At 40.4% G+C, this 17,001-nt stretch overlaps 1 protein-coding gene across 3 annotated transcripts in view; it reads right to left on the bottom strand.

Moving 5' to 3' along the window:
• Positions 1–17,001, bottom strand: part of CBL (Cbl proto-oncogene) — an 85,701-nt gene that overhangs the window by 52,858 nt on the left and 15,842 nt on the right. For all 3 annotated transcript variants that reach the window (XM_040483294.1, XM_040483295.1, XM_040483293.1), the window contains exon 2: positions 10,053–10,300. In XM_040483294.1, coding sequence (XP_040339228.1) covers positions 10,053–10,300 — 248 coding nt within the window. The remainder of the gene's footprint in view (positions 1–10,052; positions 10,301–17,001) is intronic.

Genomic DNA, 17,001 nt, shown 5'->3' with positions numbered 1-17,001 from the left:
AAGTTACCACAGATTCTTTGAGGGGAGGCAAGGGAGGAGATCTTCATATTCCTTCTATTAGCATAATCAAGCTTATGTCCAATTAGAAGTATTTGAGTGACCTTCTCTTGTTATGTAAGGACATAATCCTGTGATAAATGGCACTGCTGAATATTTTTGTGTTCAAAAGACATGCCTGTTAAAAAAATGTTTTAACTTCTCTGAGTCTATGTGGTTTACTATTTCAGAAGATACTTGAAAAGTGGGGTCTCCAAGGGATCATTTCTATAGTATGGAATGGAATATACAGTTACCTTTCCTTTACATTCAAAGAAAACCAAAGTCATTAGTAATAAACATTTGGGAGAGTAGCTTTAAAAAAAAAAAAAAAAGAGGCTCTGGCATTTAACTAGCTACACGTACTTGGGTAACTTATTCTAACTCTTGATAACACAAAAATATCTATCCAGGTCCTCTGCCCATTGTTTAGTCAGGTTATTTGTTTTTGGTATTGAGTTGTAGCAATTCTTTATATATTTTGATTATTAACCCCATATTGGACATATCATTTGCAAATATCTTCTCCCACTCAGTGGGTTGCCTTTTTGTTTTGTTGATGGCTTCCTTCACTGTGCAAAAACTTTTAATTTGAGGTCTTCTCAAAGTGTTTATTTTTGCTTTTGTTTCTCTTGCCTCAGGAAACCAATGAGTTTACTGCCTAGATTTTCTTTTCGGAGTTTCATGGTTTTATATTTTAATTCAAATCCCTTCTCACTTCTTTTGATAAATCTCTAAAAGTGGAAGTGGGGGCACCTGGGTGGCTCAGTCAGTTGAGCCTCCGACTTCGGCTCAGGTCATGATCTCACAGTTTCTGGGTTCAAGCCCCACGTCGGGCTCTGTGCTGACCTCTTGCTCAGAGCCTGGGGCCTGCTTCAGATCCTGTGTCTCCTTCTCTCTCTGCCCCTCCCCTACTCACACTTTGCCTCACTCTGTTTCTCAAAAATAAATGTAAAAAAAATTTTTTTTCTTAAATAAATAAAAGTGGAACTGCTGAGCAAAAGTTTAAATCTTTGTATATAAACCAGCCCCCAGAAAGGCTGAACCAATTTCATTCCTACCACAACCAGATAGGGGTGCACTCAATTTCCTGCACCCTCCTTTGAAACACTAAAGCCAATTTTCCATTTTTTTTTGCCAATTTTTTTAGTCCAAAGGAAAATTATTTTAGGACTAGCAAACTAGATTTATTTTTTAGTATTTCTATTTGCCCTTTTTTGTTTATTTGAGAGCAAGGGCAGGCATGTGTGTTGCACAAACAAGTGAGGAGCAGAGGGAGAGGGGGAGAGAGAATCACAAGTGGGCTCCCTGCTGTCAGCGGAGAGCCTGACACAGGGCTTGATCTCAGTAACCTTGAGATCATGATCTGAGCTGAAATCAAGAGTCAGGCGCTTAAATGACTGAGTCACCTAAGTGCCCCCTGTCAACTTTCTATTTAGAGAAAGGGTTTTTTTGTGTGTTTTTAAATTTTTCTTTGCTGGCTACTGCAATCTATCCTCTCTCCTTTCTTTCTTTCTCAGTCTCCACCATCAACTCCTCTCCCGTTAGATGATTCTGTCTACTCTCATGGCTTCAAATATTATTCTGAAAGCCACTAAATTTCTAACTGTAATCTACACCTCTCCCTCTGAATTCCAATGTCCAACACAGCTAATTGCCTGGTTGACTTATTGCCTTAGATCGCTCATAAAAATAGCTCCAAAGTAAACAAGTCCAAAAGGAACTCTTGATTCTCCCCACTCCCGATTTAGTTCTTCCCACACCTAGACTCCAAATTCCCCAGTTTAGTAAATGCTGCCGCCACTGACAGAGTTAATGACAGAAATCTATAGGTCATCATCGATCCTTCTCTGTCATCTTTTCTAGCTCTCCTCTTGTCCAATTCACTAGCAATTCTTTTCGATTCTAGCTCCAATCCATCTCCTGTCTGTCCACTTTTCTCCCCAGACCAGGATGTCTCACCTCCCATGTGGCTGACAGCAACAACCTTGTCACGTACGCCTCTCCTCCCATCACTGCTACCCCCACAGGCCTAATCTGTTTCCCACAGAGCAGCCAGCAGTTATCACTGTAAAGTAACAAACAGGTCAGGTCCTTCCCCTTTTCTACTTCTCTATGGCTTCCCATTGCACCATCTATCCCGTTTCTCAAACCAGAAACCTAGCCAATCATTAACAACTCATGTTATGCCAGCCTGAAAACACATCAAGTACTATCTACTTCTTACCTTCTCTGCCATCACAACTTTGTGTTCAATTCATCATCTTCTCTGCCCAGCATTGAAAAGGAGGTGCTGCCCCTTTCCCAATCGAGAGAAATGCATTCCTAATCTGAGAGGGAATCTTTCCTCACCAAGCCCAAACTTCTCAACACAAAGATCTAAGCTGCCATCATCTACCAGTGAGATTTGGCATACTAACTTTATAACTAAAAAGGCAGGACAGTTACAACAAAGTTTAGTCTTACTTCCAAAGTACATACAACAAAACAGTAATGTTTTAAAATTAGCTGCATCTCAATATCCCATTCAGCTTCTGCTATAACATCCTGTGCAAGAAAGAAAACAGGTGCAAAAACCAGGGTTACAGATCAAAGACAAAAAAGTAGCTTATAGCTTTTGCTTAAATCGTTTTTATGAAGTCTAAGAAAAACAAGGGCAAATTTCTCTTTAGGGAAGTTACTTCATCCAATATCCTCTCTAAAACAAAGACAGGAAGCAACTATATTAAATATTGATAGATATACTTATGCAGAGCATATTGAAGGGATCAGCTCTTCAACTTTCAGTCTAAGAACAAACTCCCTTGTGCATACAGCTTGAGGGGAATAAGTATGCTCCCCAAGCCACAGGTTCATCTAGAGGTGACACCTGGCCCACGCTGGATGAATCCCAGCACTTGCCTTTTCTTTGGAGTTGACTGGTTCAGGGATAATCAACTGATCTCTAGCAAGTCAGATCAAAACGGAAACTAAGAGTCAGATGGTCTGCTACAGCAGAAACCCTTAAGATGTAAATCCTGGATGTAGCAGAGGTCAGATTTTCCTTTAATTCAGACATTAACCTGCATTGAGAGAACGCAGATAGAATCCCAGCACATTTCCAACCCTGGTTTCAGTTACTCCTCAGGCTTACTTGCATTCTTGCCCTTAATGCAATTTAACATATTCACTTTTTCTAGAATTTTACAAGTCCACAGATTTCCCTCTCCAAAGAAGAAAAACCAGGAATGAAGCATGAAAGGCTTGTTAACTTCCTTTCATGATTTAAAAAACAAAAAAAAACCAAAAAACCCCACTAAACAAGGAATAGAAGAAAACTTTCAAACCTGATAAAGGACATCTCTGAAAATCCCACAGCTAAACATCATACTCAATGGTGAAAGACTGAAAGTTTTCCTACTAATATCAGGAACAAGACAAGGATGTCTGCTCTTACCACTTCTATTCAACATAAATTCTATTCAACATGAGGTTCTAGACAACACAAGTAGGCAAGAAAAAGAAATAAAAGTTATCCTAGTAAAATTTCCTCTATTTGCACATGACATGATCTTGTTTGTAGAAAATCCTAAGGAACCCACTACAAAACTACTAGAACAGGGGTGCCTGGGTGGCTCAGTCAGTTAAGCGTCCAACTTCGGCTCAGGTCGTGATCTCACAGTCCATGAGTTCAAGGCCCACATCGGGCTCTGTGCTGACAGCTCAGAGCCTGGAGCCTGCTTCAGATTCTGTCTCTCCCTCTTTCTCTCTGTCCCTCCCCACTCTCTCTCTCTCTCAAAAATAAACATTAAAAAAAATAACTTAAAAAAACCCTACTAGAATCAATAAATGAGTTCTGCAGAGTTGCAGGATATAAAATCAATACATAAAAATCAATTGTGCTCTATAAACCAGCAATAAAGTATCCAAAAGTGAAATCAGAAGAGCAATTCCATTTTTAATAGCATCAGAAAGAATAAAACACTTAGGAACAAATTAAGCCAAGGTGAAAAACTTGTACACTGGAAACCACAAAACAATGTTCAAAGACTTTAAAAAAAAAAAAACCTAAATAAATGGAAGGATATCCCATGTTCATAGATTGGAAGACTTAGTATTGTTAACATAGCAATACTTCCCAAATTGATCTTCCAGTCCAATGCAAAATTACAGCCACTCTTTTTGTAGAAATTGATGAGCTGATCCTAAAACCCATAAAGAATCTCAAGGTACCTCAAATAACCAAAACAATCTTGAAAAAGAACAAAGCACACTTCCTGATTTCAAAGCTTTACTACAAAGCTACAGTAATCAAGATGGTGTAGGGGGCACCTGAGCGGCTCAGTGGGTTAAGCTTCCAACTTCAGCTCAGGTCATGATCTCACTGTTCGTGGTTTCAAGCCCCACATCCAGCTCTGTGCTGACAGCTCAGAGCCTGGAGCCTGCTTAGGATTCTGTGTCTCCCTCTCTCTCTGCCCCTCCCCTGCTCACACACTGTCTCTCTTTCTCTTTCAAAAATAAATAAACATTAAAAAAAAAAATTTTTTTTAAAGAAAAAAAAACCGACGGTGTAGATACTGGCATAAGGAAAGACACATACCCAATGGAAAGAACAGAAAGAATCCAGAAATAAAAATTTAAATTTACATATAAAATTTACATCTAAAAATAAAAATTTACATATGGTAAATTGACTTTTGACAAGTGCATCAAGCCAATTCAATGGGGAAGAGTGTTCTTTTTCTTTTTATTTTTTTTAATGTTTATTTATTTTTGAGACAGAGCACCAGCAGGGGAAGGGACAGAGAGAGAGTGGAAGACACAGAATTCAAAGCAGGCTCCAGCCTCCGAGCTGTCAGCACAGAGCCCGACACGGGGTTTGAACCCACGAACCATGAGATCATGATCTGAGCCAAAGTCAGATGCTCAACCGAATGGGCCACCCAGGTGCCCCAGAAAGAGTGTTCTTTTCAATAAACAGTGCTGGCACTAAAGGATACCCACCTGCAAAAGAATAAAGTTGGACCCTTACCTTTAGACCATATACAGAAGTTAACTCAGAATAATCACAGGCATAATCTTCATGACACTGAATTAAGCAATGGTTTCTTAGCCATGACATCAAAAGCACAAGTAACCAAAGAAAAAATAGTGGACATCAAAATTAAAATCGTTTGGGGGCATCTGGGTCACTCAGTTGGTTAAGCGTCCGACTTCGGCTCAGGTCATGATCTCATGGTCCGTGAGTTCGAGCCCCGGGTCAGGCTCTGTGCTGACAGCTCAGAGCCTGGAGCCTGCTTCAGATTCTGTGTCTCCCTCTCTCTCTGACCCTCTCCCATCCATGCTCTGTCTCTGTCTCAAAAATAAACATTAAAAAAAAATTTTTTTTTTAAATAAAAAAACAAAATTAAAATCGTTTGTACTTCAACTGATACTAACAAGAAAATAAAAGACAACCCACAGAATGGAAATAAAATTTTGTAAATCATATACCTGATAAGGGTCTAGTATCCAGAATATGTCAAGAACCCTTACAACTCTACGATATAAAGAAAAACAACCCAAAATGGGCAAAGGATTTTAATAGACATTCCTCCAAAAAAGATATACAAACAGCCAATAAACACATGAAAACATGTTCACATTATTACTCATTAAGGAAATGCAAATCAAAACCACAATGATACCTACTTCATACCTAGTAGGATGGCTATAATCAGAAACAAAAACAATAACAAGTGTTGGTAAGAAACTGAAACCCTTGTACGTTGTTGGGGGAATGTGAAATGCTGCTGCGGTAAACAGTCTTGTAGTTCCTCAAAAAGTTAAACGTAGAGGGTGCCTGGGTGTCTCAGATGGTTGAGCAATCAACTCTTGATTTTGGCTCAGGTCAGGATCTCAGTCATGAGATGACCAAGTTTCGTGGAGCTTCACGGAGCCTGAGGTTAGGCTTGGAGCCTGTTTAAGATTATCTCTCTCCCTCTTCCTCTCCCCTACTAGCGCACTCTCTTTCTCTCAAAAAAGTTACCATATGACTCAGCAATTCTACTCTCAGGTATATACCCAAGAAAACATGGCCACACAACAACTTGCACACAGATGTTCATAGCAGCATTACTCATTACAGTCACGTGGAAATGAAGCTGTCTGTAATCAAAATGTGATATACCCATGCAAGCAGATATTATGTAGCCATTAAAAATGAATGAAGTACCAACCCACACTATAACATGAATGAGTTGTGAAAACATGCGCTATGAAAGCCAAACAAAAAAGGGCACATGTTATAGAACTCCACTTATGCAAAACACCTACAACAGGCACATCTTCACAGATAGAAAGGATTGTGATTGTCAGGGGTTCAGGGGTACGGAGCAGGAGTGGGGAATGGAGAGTGACTGCTAATGAGTATGATGTTTCTTGTTGACGGAATGGAAACATTCTGAAATTAGACACTGGGGACGTGACACAATTTTGTGAACATACTAAAAAAACCACCGAATTACATGCTTTAAAAGGGTGGATTTTATGATATGTTAACATCTCAATGTGAAAACTGATTGGGGTACGCTGGGTGGCTCAGTCGGTTAAGCATCCAACTTCTGCTCAGGTCATGATCTCACAGTTCGTGGGTTGGAGCCTGCATTAGGCTTTTCGCTGAGAGTGCAGAGCCTGCTTGGGATTCTCTCTCCCTCATGCTTTCTCTTTCAAAATAAATAAACTTTAAAAAAATAAAAAACCGATTAGGAAGGAACACCTGGGTGGCTCAGCTGAGCATCTGACTTCAGCTCAGGTCATGATCTCACGGTTCGGGAGTTCAGGCCCCACATAAGGCTTGTTGTTGTCAACGCAGAGCCTGTTTTGCCTCCTCTGTGTCCCACCTTCTCTCTGCCTTTCCCCCACAGAGCCCGCTTTTGATCCTCTGTCCCCCATCGTCTCTCTGCCTTTCCCCCCGCTCGTTCTCTCTCTTTCTCAAAATAAACTAAAAACAAAAAAAAAAACCCAAAACTGATTAGGAAAAAAAGCCTCTAAGAAACCAAAATACAGATCACAAAGGTCATACAGTAAAGCCATTTTCCTTCATTAAAACAAAAAAAAACTGAATCTCAACTGAAATTTATTCTCACTTTACGTATAACTTGTACAAATCTTGCTGTATTAAACCCATAGTATATTAAAAACTTTATATTATGGGGAATAAAACTGATATTCCCCAGGAATACTGGGGTAAAGTATCAGGCACACTAACAGTAAAGTAAAAAAAAAAAAAAAAAAAAAAAAAAAAAGGAGGCCCCCCCGCCACAGCCCATTTGTGCATTTGTGCTTAGTGTCCCGTGCACATGCTTTGCAAGCAGCGGCACCACGTGTCTGACTTCCAGTGAGCTGAATGGGTGGCAGCAGTTACTACTGCTGCCAGTACAGCTGCGACTGGATTATCTGGCTCACAAAAGATTTTACATTAAAGATCATCCAACAAGGGGCGCCTGGGTGGCTCAGTCAGCTAAGCATCCGATTTCGGCTCGAGGCCATGAGTTCACAGTCTGTGTGTTCGAGCCCCGCGTCGGGATCTGGAGCTCAGAGCCTGCAGCCTGCTTCGGATTCTGTGTCTCCCTCTCACTCTGCCCTTCCCCTGCTCGCACTCTGTCTCTGTCCCTCTCTCCCGCCCCAAAATAAATAAACATTAAAAAAAGATCATCCCACAAATCTATGGTGAACCCTCACATCCAGAAAGACAACTCTAAGATAGTACATGCTTCTGACATGGAAGATTTGGGAAATAAAAGCTCATGTACTGCCATTGCTGGAGGTCCAAAAAGTTCCCAGTCTGTGATGGATTCACACAAACGCAACGAAGAAACTTGAGACAACGTGGGACCTCTGATCATTAAGAAAGAAACTTAAATGGACAGTTTTGATGCTGCAAACTGACTCGTCATGATGTTACCTGATTGTTTAACTAGAATGACTACCACTTGTCTAATTCACCTTCCCTGGGTTCTAGATGGGGTATATTGCCAACTGCAGCTTTCGTATTCATAGCATTTGCTTCCTTGTTGAACCATCGTGGTGCACATTGTTTAAACAAAAAAAGGAAAAAGTAAAAACCTCATGGCCTTTGGGTTAAAAAAAAAATTGCAAAAGAACTTGAAACAATAGTATGAGGCCATTCAGTTAGGACAAATCGGTCTATATACTTCATTAGGATCTGGCAGTGTCACGAATACTCGGCCTTGTACAATAAGCTATGTTTAGAGTGAAGAAAATAAGATGATTAAAATTAGAGCTAATACACTTATCACTTTCACTGTGCCAATCACTGTCCTAAGCTCTCAACCTTTACTCAATAATTCCCAACAACCTTACAAGGAAAGTACTACTATTATCTCATTTTACAGATGAAGAAACGGAGGGATCAAAGAGCTAAGTGCCAAGTTAAAATTCAAACACAGGCTTCAGAGTCCATCCTCTTAACTAGTACACCATACTGCCACTCAGAGATGAACATTTCATTGTTTAAAAAAAAAGTTAACGGGAGCCTGGGTGGCTCCGTCGGTTAAGCATCCGACTTCAGCTCAGGTCATGATCTCACGGTTCATGGGTTCGAGCCCCACGTCAGGCTCTCTGCCAACAGCTTGGAGCCTGGATGGAGCCTGCTTCAGATTCTGTGTCTTCCTCTCTCTGCCCCTCCCCCACTCATGCTCTGTCTCTGTCTCTCAAAAATAAACAAACATTGAAAAAAAAGTTAAATATTCAGTATGCTCTAAGACTGGAAAATCTATAATTTCACTGTAACAGTGCTCTTTAAAAAAAATCTTACAAATCATGGCAGCGTATGTATGATCTATAGGGGACTGTCTAGAAGTAATAGAACAGTTACCACCTGACTTCACTCTGTACTCCCAGCTCACTCATCTTCCCCAATTCTAGCTAAAGTAGACTGCTCCCTTTCCTTCAACATACAGAGCCTATGTTTTCATGCCCCTGTGTTAAAGGCCTTTTCTTCATTTCACTGACTAGGAAATTTCTACTTGCCCTCCTAAAACCTAGCTCAAATAACTTCCTCTGTGCCAAATTCTCTGATGCTGCTAGGCCAAACTGTGTTCACACAGCATTTTGTACATATCTCTATTAAGCGATCTAACACAGTACCTCAACTGAGAGCTTAACTCCCCTTTTCACCTCCCACAATTAGAACCTAGTTCACTGTAGATGTTAAAATTAAATTTTAAGTTCTGGTACCTAATAAAGGAAAATTATTTTTTAAAAACTTAGCAATACAAAATCACCAGTTAGCTATAGCCCACATAGTCAGGGTTTTATTTTAACAAAAGTCATAAAATTTAAATATTTTCAAGGAACAAAGTTCACGTTCCTATAAACCTAGGAGTTACAAAGGTTCCCACAGATTGAATTCAATCGCCAGAGATCTTTTTAACAAGAAAAGACTGGTACTCTGGACCAAACCTGAGTAATTTGTCATAGTAAAGGTAATACGAATAATGATGTGGGTATAATTTTAAGTGAGAGATGAGGGCTCCTGGAACCTAAGCCAACAGAGTCAAAGGAGTGGCAGGTAAGGCTACAGGGATACCATTTAGTAAGTTACTGCTTCAGTCGTCACACATGCTAACTTAATCCCGTCCTTCCTAATTCATGTCACTCCTTGAGAGTAATTTACTACCTAAAAAGTTCAAGTAGCATTTACATTTTTATTACTTGTTGTAGATGAATTAATATTTCCAAGTGGTCATAATCTCACGGTTTGTGAGTTCAAGCCCCACGTTGGGCTCTGTGCTCGGAAGTCCAGAGCCTGTTTTGGATCGTGTGTCTCCCTCTCTCTCTGCCTCTTCCCTGCTCACACTGTCTCTCCCTCTCTTTCTCTCAAAAATAAACATAATAACGGCACACTTTTAAATCAAATGTCAACTCTGCATTCTCGTTGACATAAATATTAAAACCAATTCAACTACTTCTGTGTGTTACCCATTCAGGCAGTCACAGACCTGAATAAGTATTTGTGTGGTATTTGCCATTACCTAGGCTGAGAATTCTCCTCATACATTCTTTCTTTCCCCTCCTTGAAGAGGCTTATGGTCTGCTTAGTTTTCTTCATCAAATTCTCCATGAACACCCTAAAATACTCATTTTCTCCAAGTGTCTCCATCTTCCCCTCATATCTTGACAAGATAGTGCGCAGATGCTGGTAGGTATCTGGCAGCAGGTCTAAGATATAAGGTGGGCTATTCTTTAGCGCCAGCTTTGGGTTCTGACACAACCGCACCACCTGCAACAAATGGAAAAGAAGGGCTATTACTGGGAGGATCTTAAGGACAATATCCTTTTTCAAGTTAAAAAAAAAAAGTTACAAAATATGTGTTCGATTGCAGAAATAGAAAAAAAAAATGCACAAGACCCTAAGAGATGATCTGTAACACCCCTGCCTATGGACAATGATTTTCCATTTTTAGTGGTTCCCCTGGAAGGGTGGGTTCTTAAAACCGTACAAGAGACTAACGGTTCCGAAATTACATAGCAGGCTAGGGGCGTCTGGGTGGCTCGGTCAGTTGAGCGTCTGACTTCGGCTCAGGTCATGATCTTGCAGTTCATCATTTAAGTCCCGCATTCGGCTCCGTGCTGACAGCTCGGAGCCTGGAGCCTGCTTTGGATTCTGTGTCTCCCTGTCTCTCTGCCCCTCCCCCTCTCTATATAAAATCAAACACATGGATACCCTGGGAAGTAATGAGAGGCCAGAGTGTAACAACCACTGGGGTGAGGGAGCGGAGCGGCCCTGAACCCAGTAAAGCATGCAGCTGAACCGAGACACCATTCCTTGCCATATAAATGACCTCCAGAATTTGCCTGATAATTCTTTTTCGCATCTTCTACTTTCAACTTTTCTGACTCCTGATGTTTTATATAGGTTTCTTTTAGAGAACAGGTAGCTGTATTTTTAAAACTCAATGTAACAATCTTTGTTTTTTAACTAGTGAGTTTAGTACATTTTATATTTGTTACAATGACCGATATATTTGTATTTATTCCTACCATCTTATTTTGTACTTCGCCACTTACATGGATTTTTCTGTGTCTGGGAAAAACAAATAAATTAGTGGAACAGAAAAGCTTAGAAATAGACCCACACGTATACAGACCCTTCACTTATCACAAAGGAGTGGTCTTTTCCAAAAATAGTAGTGGGACAACTGGGTATCCATATAGAAAAACAATAAAATCAAACTAAACCCTCACCTTACACTATCCCAAAAAGAAATAAATAAGCAAAAAAACAAAAACAAAACACCAAAGAACTATGTGGGTTATAGACCTAAATGTGAAAGGCGTATCTATAAAGCTTGAAAATAGAAGAAAATTATCTTCATTACTTCATGAGAGAGAAAACTTTTTTAAACAGGATAAAAAGCATTAACCACACACATACAAAAGCTACTTAAATTCTACCACTTTATAAGAACTTGTTCACGAGATACCATACAAAGAGTAAAAACACATGTACAGAATCAAAGAATATATTTGAAATACACAAAATATGTCTAAATGTACCTATATCCAAACTATACAGGCATACCTCAGAGATATTGCAGGCTCGATTCCAGACCACCACAATAAAGCACCCATCTCGATAAAATGAGTCAAATGAGTATTCTGGATTCCCAGTACATCTAAAAGTCATGTTTATACTCTACTATAGTCTATTAGCAGTATAATAGTATTAGGTCTTAAAAAACGTATATACCTTAATTAAAAAATACTTTATTGCTAAAAAATGCCAACCATCCCCTAAGCTTTTAGTGAGTTGTAACCTTTTTGATGGTGGAGGGTCCTGACTCAATGCTGACAGCTGAGTGACCAGGGTGGTGGCTGCTGAAGGTTGGGTGGCTATGGCAACTTCTTAAATTAAGACAACAGTGAAGTCTGCTGCTTCGATGGACTCTTCCTTTCATGATTGAGTTCTCTGTACCATGAGATGTTCTTTGATAGCATTACGCCCACAGTAGAAATTCTTTCAAAATCTTTCAGTCCTCTCAAATCCTTCCACTGCTTTATTAACTAAGTTTATGTCACATTCTAAATCCTTTGCTACCATTTCAACAGTCTTCACAGCATCTTCCCCAGGAGATTCTATCTCAAGAAACCAGTTTCTTCGCTCCTCTGTAACTCCTCATCTGTTCAAGTTTGGTCCTGAGATTACAGCCATGCAGTCCCATCTTTGGGGTCTGCTTCTGCAACTAGTTCTCTTGTTATTTCTATCACACCTGCAGCTACTTCCTGCCCTGAGGTCCTGAACCCCTCAAAGTCTACATGAGGGTTACAATCAACTTCTTCCAGACTCCTGTTAATGTTGATATTTTGACTTCTTCCCATGAATCAAGAATGTTCTCAATGTCATCTAGAATGGTAAATCCTTTCCAGGGGTTTTCAATGGACTCTGCTCAGATCCATAGAGGAATCACTATCTGTGGCAGCTATAGACTTATGAAATGTATTTCTTGAGTAGTAAAACTTGAAAATCAGTGTTAATTTTTTTTTCAACATTTATTTATTTTTTGGGACAGAGAGAGACAGAGCATGAACGGGGGAGGGGCAGAGAGAGAGGGAGACACAGAAGCGGAAACAGGCTCCAGGCTCCGAGCCATCAGCCCAGAGCCCGACGCGGGGCTCGAACTCACGGACCGTGAGATCGTGACCTGGCTGAAGTCGGACGCTCAACCGACTGCGCCACCCAGGCGCCCCGAAAATCAGTGTTAATTAAATGCGGTGTTAGCAGGCATGAAAACAATATTAACCTTATACATCTCCATCAGACCTCCTGGGTGACCAGGTGCAATGTCAATGAACAGTAATATTTTGAAATAATTTTTTTTAGTATTTACTTTTGAGAGACAAAAACCAAGTGGGGAAGGGGCAGAGAGAGAGAGAGAGGGAGACACGGAACCTGAAGCAGGCTCCAGGTTCTGAGCTGTTAGCCCAGAGCCCGATGCGGGGCTTGAACTCAGGAACTGTGAGATCATGATCTGAGCCAAAGTCGGATGCTTAACTGAGCCACCCAGGCGCCCCTGAAATCTTTTTTTTTTTTTTTCACTCTGAGCAGTAGGTCTCAACAGTAGGCTTAAAATATTCAGTAAACCATGTTGTAAACAGTTGTGCTATCATCAAGGCTTTGTTGTTCCATTCACAGAGCACAAGCAGAGTAGATTTAGCATAATTCTTAAGGGCCCTAGGATTTTGGAGTAGTAAATGAGCAGTGGCTTCAACTTAGTCACCAGCTGCATTAGCCCCTCAACAAGAGAGTCGGCCTGCCCTGTGAAGATTTGATGCCAGGCACTGATTTCTCTCTACTGATGAAAGTCCTGGCCGGTATCTTCATCTGATAGAAGGCTGTTTCATCTACACTGAAAACTTGTTTAATGCAGCCACATTCACTATCTGAGCTAGATCTTCTGGATGGCCCGCTGCAGCTTCTTTCTACACCAGCACTTGCTGCCTCAACTTGCATTTCTGTGTTATGGAGACAGCGTCTTCCCTTAAACCTCAAGAGCCAGCCTCTGCCAGCTTCAAACTTCTCTTCTGCAGCTTCCCCCACCCTCTTATTGGCTGAAGGGAATGTTGGGGCTGGTTTGGTCTTCTATCCAGACCACTCAAAGTTTCTCCACATCTGCAGTAAGACTGTTTTGCTTTTACCATTTGTGTGTGCACTGGAGTAGGAAGCACTTTTAATTTCCTTCAATAACTTTTCCTTTGCACTCAACTTGGCTAACTGGTGCAAGAGGCACAGATTTCAGCCTGTCTCAGCTTTAGATATGACTTCCTCGCTAAGCTTAATCATTTCTAGTTTTTGATTTAAAGTGAGAGACCTGCCACTCTTCCTTTTACCCGAACACTTAAGAGGCCATTACAGGGTCATTAAATGACCTAATTTCAGGGGCGCCTGGGTGGCGCAGTCGGTTAAGCGTCCGACTTCAGCCAGGTCACGATCTCGCGGTCCGTGGGTTCGAGCCCCGCGTCGGGCTCTGGGCTGATGGCTCAGAGCCTGGAGCCTGTTTCCGATTCTGTGTCTCCCTCTCTCTCTGCCCCTCGCCCGTTCATGCTCTGTCTCTCTCTGTCCCAAAAATAAATAAACGTTGAAAAAAAAAATTTAAAAAAAAAAATAAATGACCTAATTTCAATATTGTTGTATCTCAGGAAATAGGCCATTTGAGAGAGAGAGAGAGAGAGAGAGAGGAGGAATCTGCTCAGTGGAGTAGTCAGAACACATACCACATTTATCAATTAAGTCCACCATTTTAGGAGCGCCTAGCTGGCTCAGCACAACACACAACTCTTGATTTTAGGGTCATGAGTTCAAGCCCCACATTGGGCATAGAGCTTATTTAAAAAAAAAAAAAAAAAAAAGTTTACCATTTCACATGGGTGTGGTTCGTGGTGCCCCAAAACTAGAATAGGAATATCAAAGATCACTGATCACCGTAACAAACGTAAATAAGAAAAGTCTGAAATATTGGGGGAATTTACCATATGACAGAGACACAAAGTGAGCAAATGCTGTTGGAATAGTGGAGTAAAGGGTTGCCACACACCCAATTTGTAAAAAAAAAAAAAAAAAATGCAGTATCTGCAAAGCACAATAAAACAAGGCACACCTGTAATTGCTACTGTGACATTTCCTTTCTCCTCTCTTTCTGGGACTTCAATTACTTATACATAAAGACCTTTTCATCATATTCCATTTGTCATACACTCTTCGGTCTTCTCCATCCTTCTGCCTCTCAGTGCTTTAGTCTGAATTTTTTTCATCTTTCACTTTCCTAGTTGTCTCTTCACTTGTATCTATGCTATTAAACCCATTCACTGAGTTCCTAATCATCAGTTCTTGTGTTTTTCGGTTTCAGAATTTCTAATTCATTATTTCAAATCTCAACGGTACCAATTTTATCTTTAATTATTCTAACACATTAATCACAGATTTATTAAGTTCATGACTGATAACTCAAATATCTCTGCTTGTCCTATGGGTATATTTCTATTGTCAATTTTTCCTTTTGGTTTCCAGTTGCATTTTGTCTTTTCATACGTCTATTTTTTACTGAATGTTGGACTCTGTATACAAAAAATGATAGAGGGGCACATGGGTGACTCAGTCAGTTAAGTGTCCAACTCCTGATTTCAATTTCAACTCAGGTCACGATCCCACGGTTTGTGACATCAAGCCCCGCATTGGGCTCTGCGCTGACAGTACAGAACCTGCTTGGGATTCTCTCTTTCCCACACTCTCTGCCCCTCCCCCTCTCGTGTGCACACTCGCTCACTCTCTCTCTCTCTCAATAAATAAACATTTTTTAAAAATTATAGAGGGGCGCCTGGGTGGCTCAGTCGGTTGGGCATCCAACTTCAGCTCAGGTCATGAACTCAGAGTTCATGGGTTCGAGCCCCGCATCGGGCTTTGTGCTGACAGTGTGGAGCCTCCTTTGAATTCTGTGTCTCCCACTCTCTCTGCCCTTCCCCCACTCGCACTCTGTCTCTGTTTCTCAGAAATAAACATCAAAAAAATTATAAAAAAGAATTATAGAGACAACCTGAGGCCATGGATGATGTTATTCAGAAAGGGTTTACTTTTGCTTCTGGCAGACAAACAGGCTGGGGACATTAGGAATCCCAGACCACCTTCATGTAATCCAGAATTGAACAGATTGAAAAACTGGACTTTAGTCCCTATAAAGACTAGTCTACTTCCGTTTCACCCTTACTCCAATTTAGGCCCTGAGGGACCCAACCCCAAAACCTAGAGTTTCCCAAGGCCCTCTACCTTGGCAGGCTCCAATTCCAATTTTTTTCCCTCGACATCCGTATCTTGAAAAGTCTGCTCAGCCTTTCAACGGTCACTTCCAGAATCAGCCATGACCTCATGGGCAAGGTAGCCTCAAACATCAGGCAAACTTCTCAGAGCTTTCCTTATCTTCCAGAACCTCATAATTCCTTACTGCCTTCACAGCTCTTGAGGGTCTTCTGGTTTTCCTAATTATCAGCAATATTTGGTTTGAAACTTACCTAACATTGTGTACCAGTCGGAGGAGAGAAGTGTAACATCTTGCTTTTTATTTCACACTTAAAAACACCGATTTCTTCCTTGAGTCAACAAAAGCTCATTATAAACCTTTTTGTGATGTTTAAATGATTCCATTCTATGGATATACCATAACGTATCTCAAACATCACCCCCCACATTTGTTTTAACATTTACATTGTTTTCAAGTCTTTACTGCTCCAAGTATCACTGTGATGGACATCACTGGGCATGGTACTCTTCTGTACATTAGATTATTTCCTCAGGATAGATGCCCCAGAAGTGGAAACATGAGGTCCATCTAGAATAACTGTAAAATTCCCATTTAATAACTAATCATCAATGACTCTTCAAACGATAAGTCAATACATTTTTAAAGCCAGGTAGGTGTTCTATTCTCTGTACCCCATTTCCTGAACTCTTGAAAAATAGTCCCATATAACCCTACCAAATAAACACAAGCTGCATCAATATAAATATCTGATGTATGAATATTTTAACAGTGTTTTAGGAAGCTGCTCATCCTATCAAAGGTTTAAGCCAAAAGGGAACAACATAGCCAAGAAAAAAAAAAAAAACTCTACCTCAGAAGACAACTATATGCTAACAGCAAGAACTCATATTAATAAAACAGTCTCCAATTTACAAGTGTTACATTCCAAAACCTCATTTGTAAGTCAGTTGTTTATAATTCAGAATATATTTTTACAGTATATTTATAATAAAAACAACTAAAATGAGAGCTTCCTTAGGTTAGTCCATGGAGGGAGGTAGGAGAGTCTGACAATAAGACTGAGAGATCAAGACCCAACAAAGACTACAAGAGGTCTATAACTAAAGGGTTTTATTTGCAGAGAAAATTGGACATGATTCATATGTAGAAAGAATCAGAAGAGAAAAAGATA

Source organism: Herpailurus yagouaroundi, unplaced genomic scaffold (assembly GCF_014898765.1).
Source record: "Herpailurus yagouaroundi ecotype Mexico unplaced genomic scaffold, PumYag 161, whole genome shotgun sequence".
Taxonomy (NCBI): domain Eukaryota; kingdom Metazoa; phylum Chordata; class Mammalia; order Carnivora; family Felidae; genus Herpailurus; species Herpailurus yagouaroundi.
This window is presented reverse-complemented; position numbering and strand designations above follow the sequence as displayed.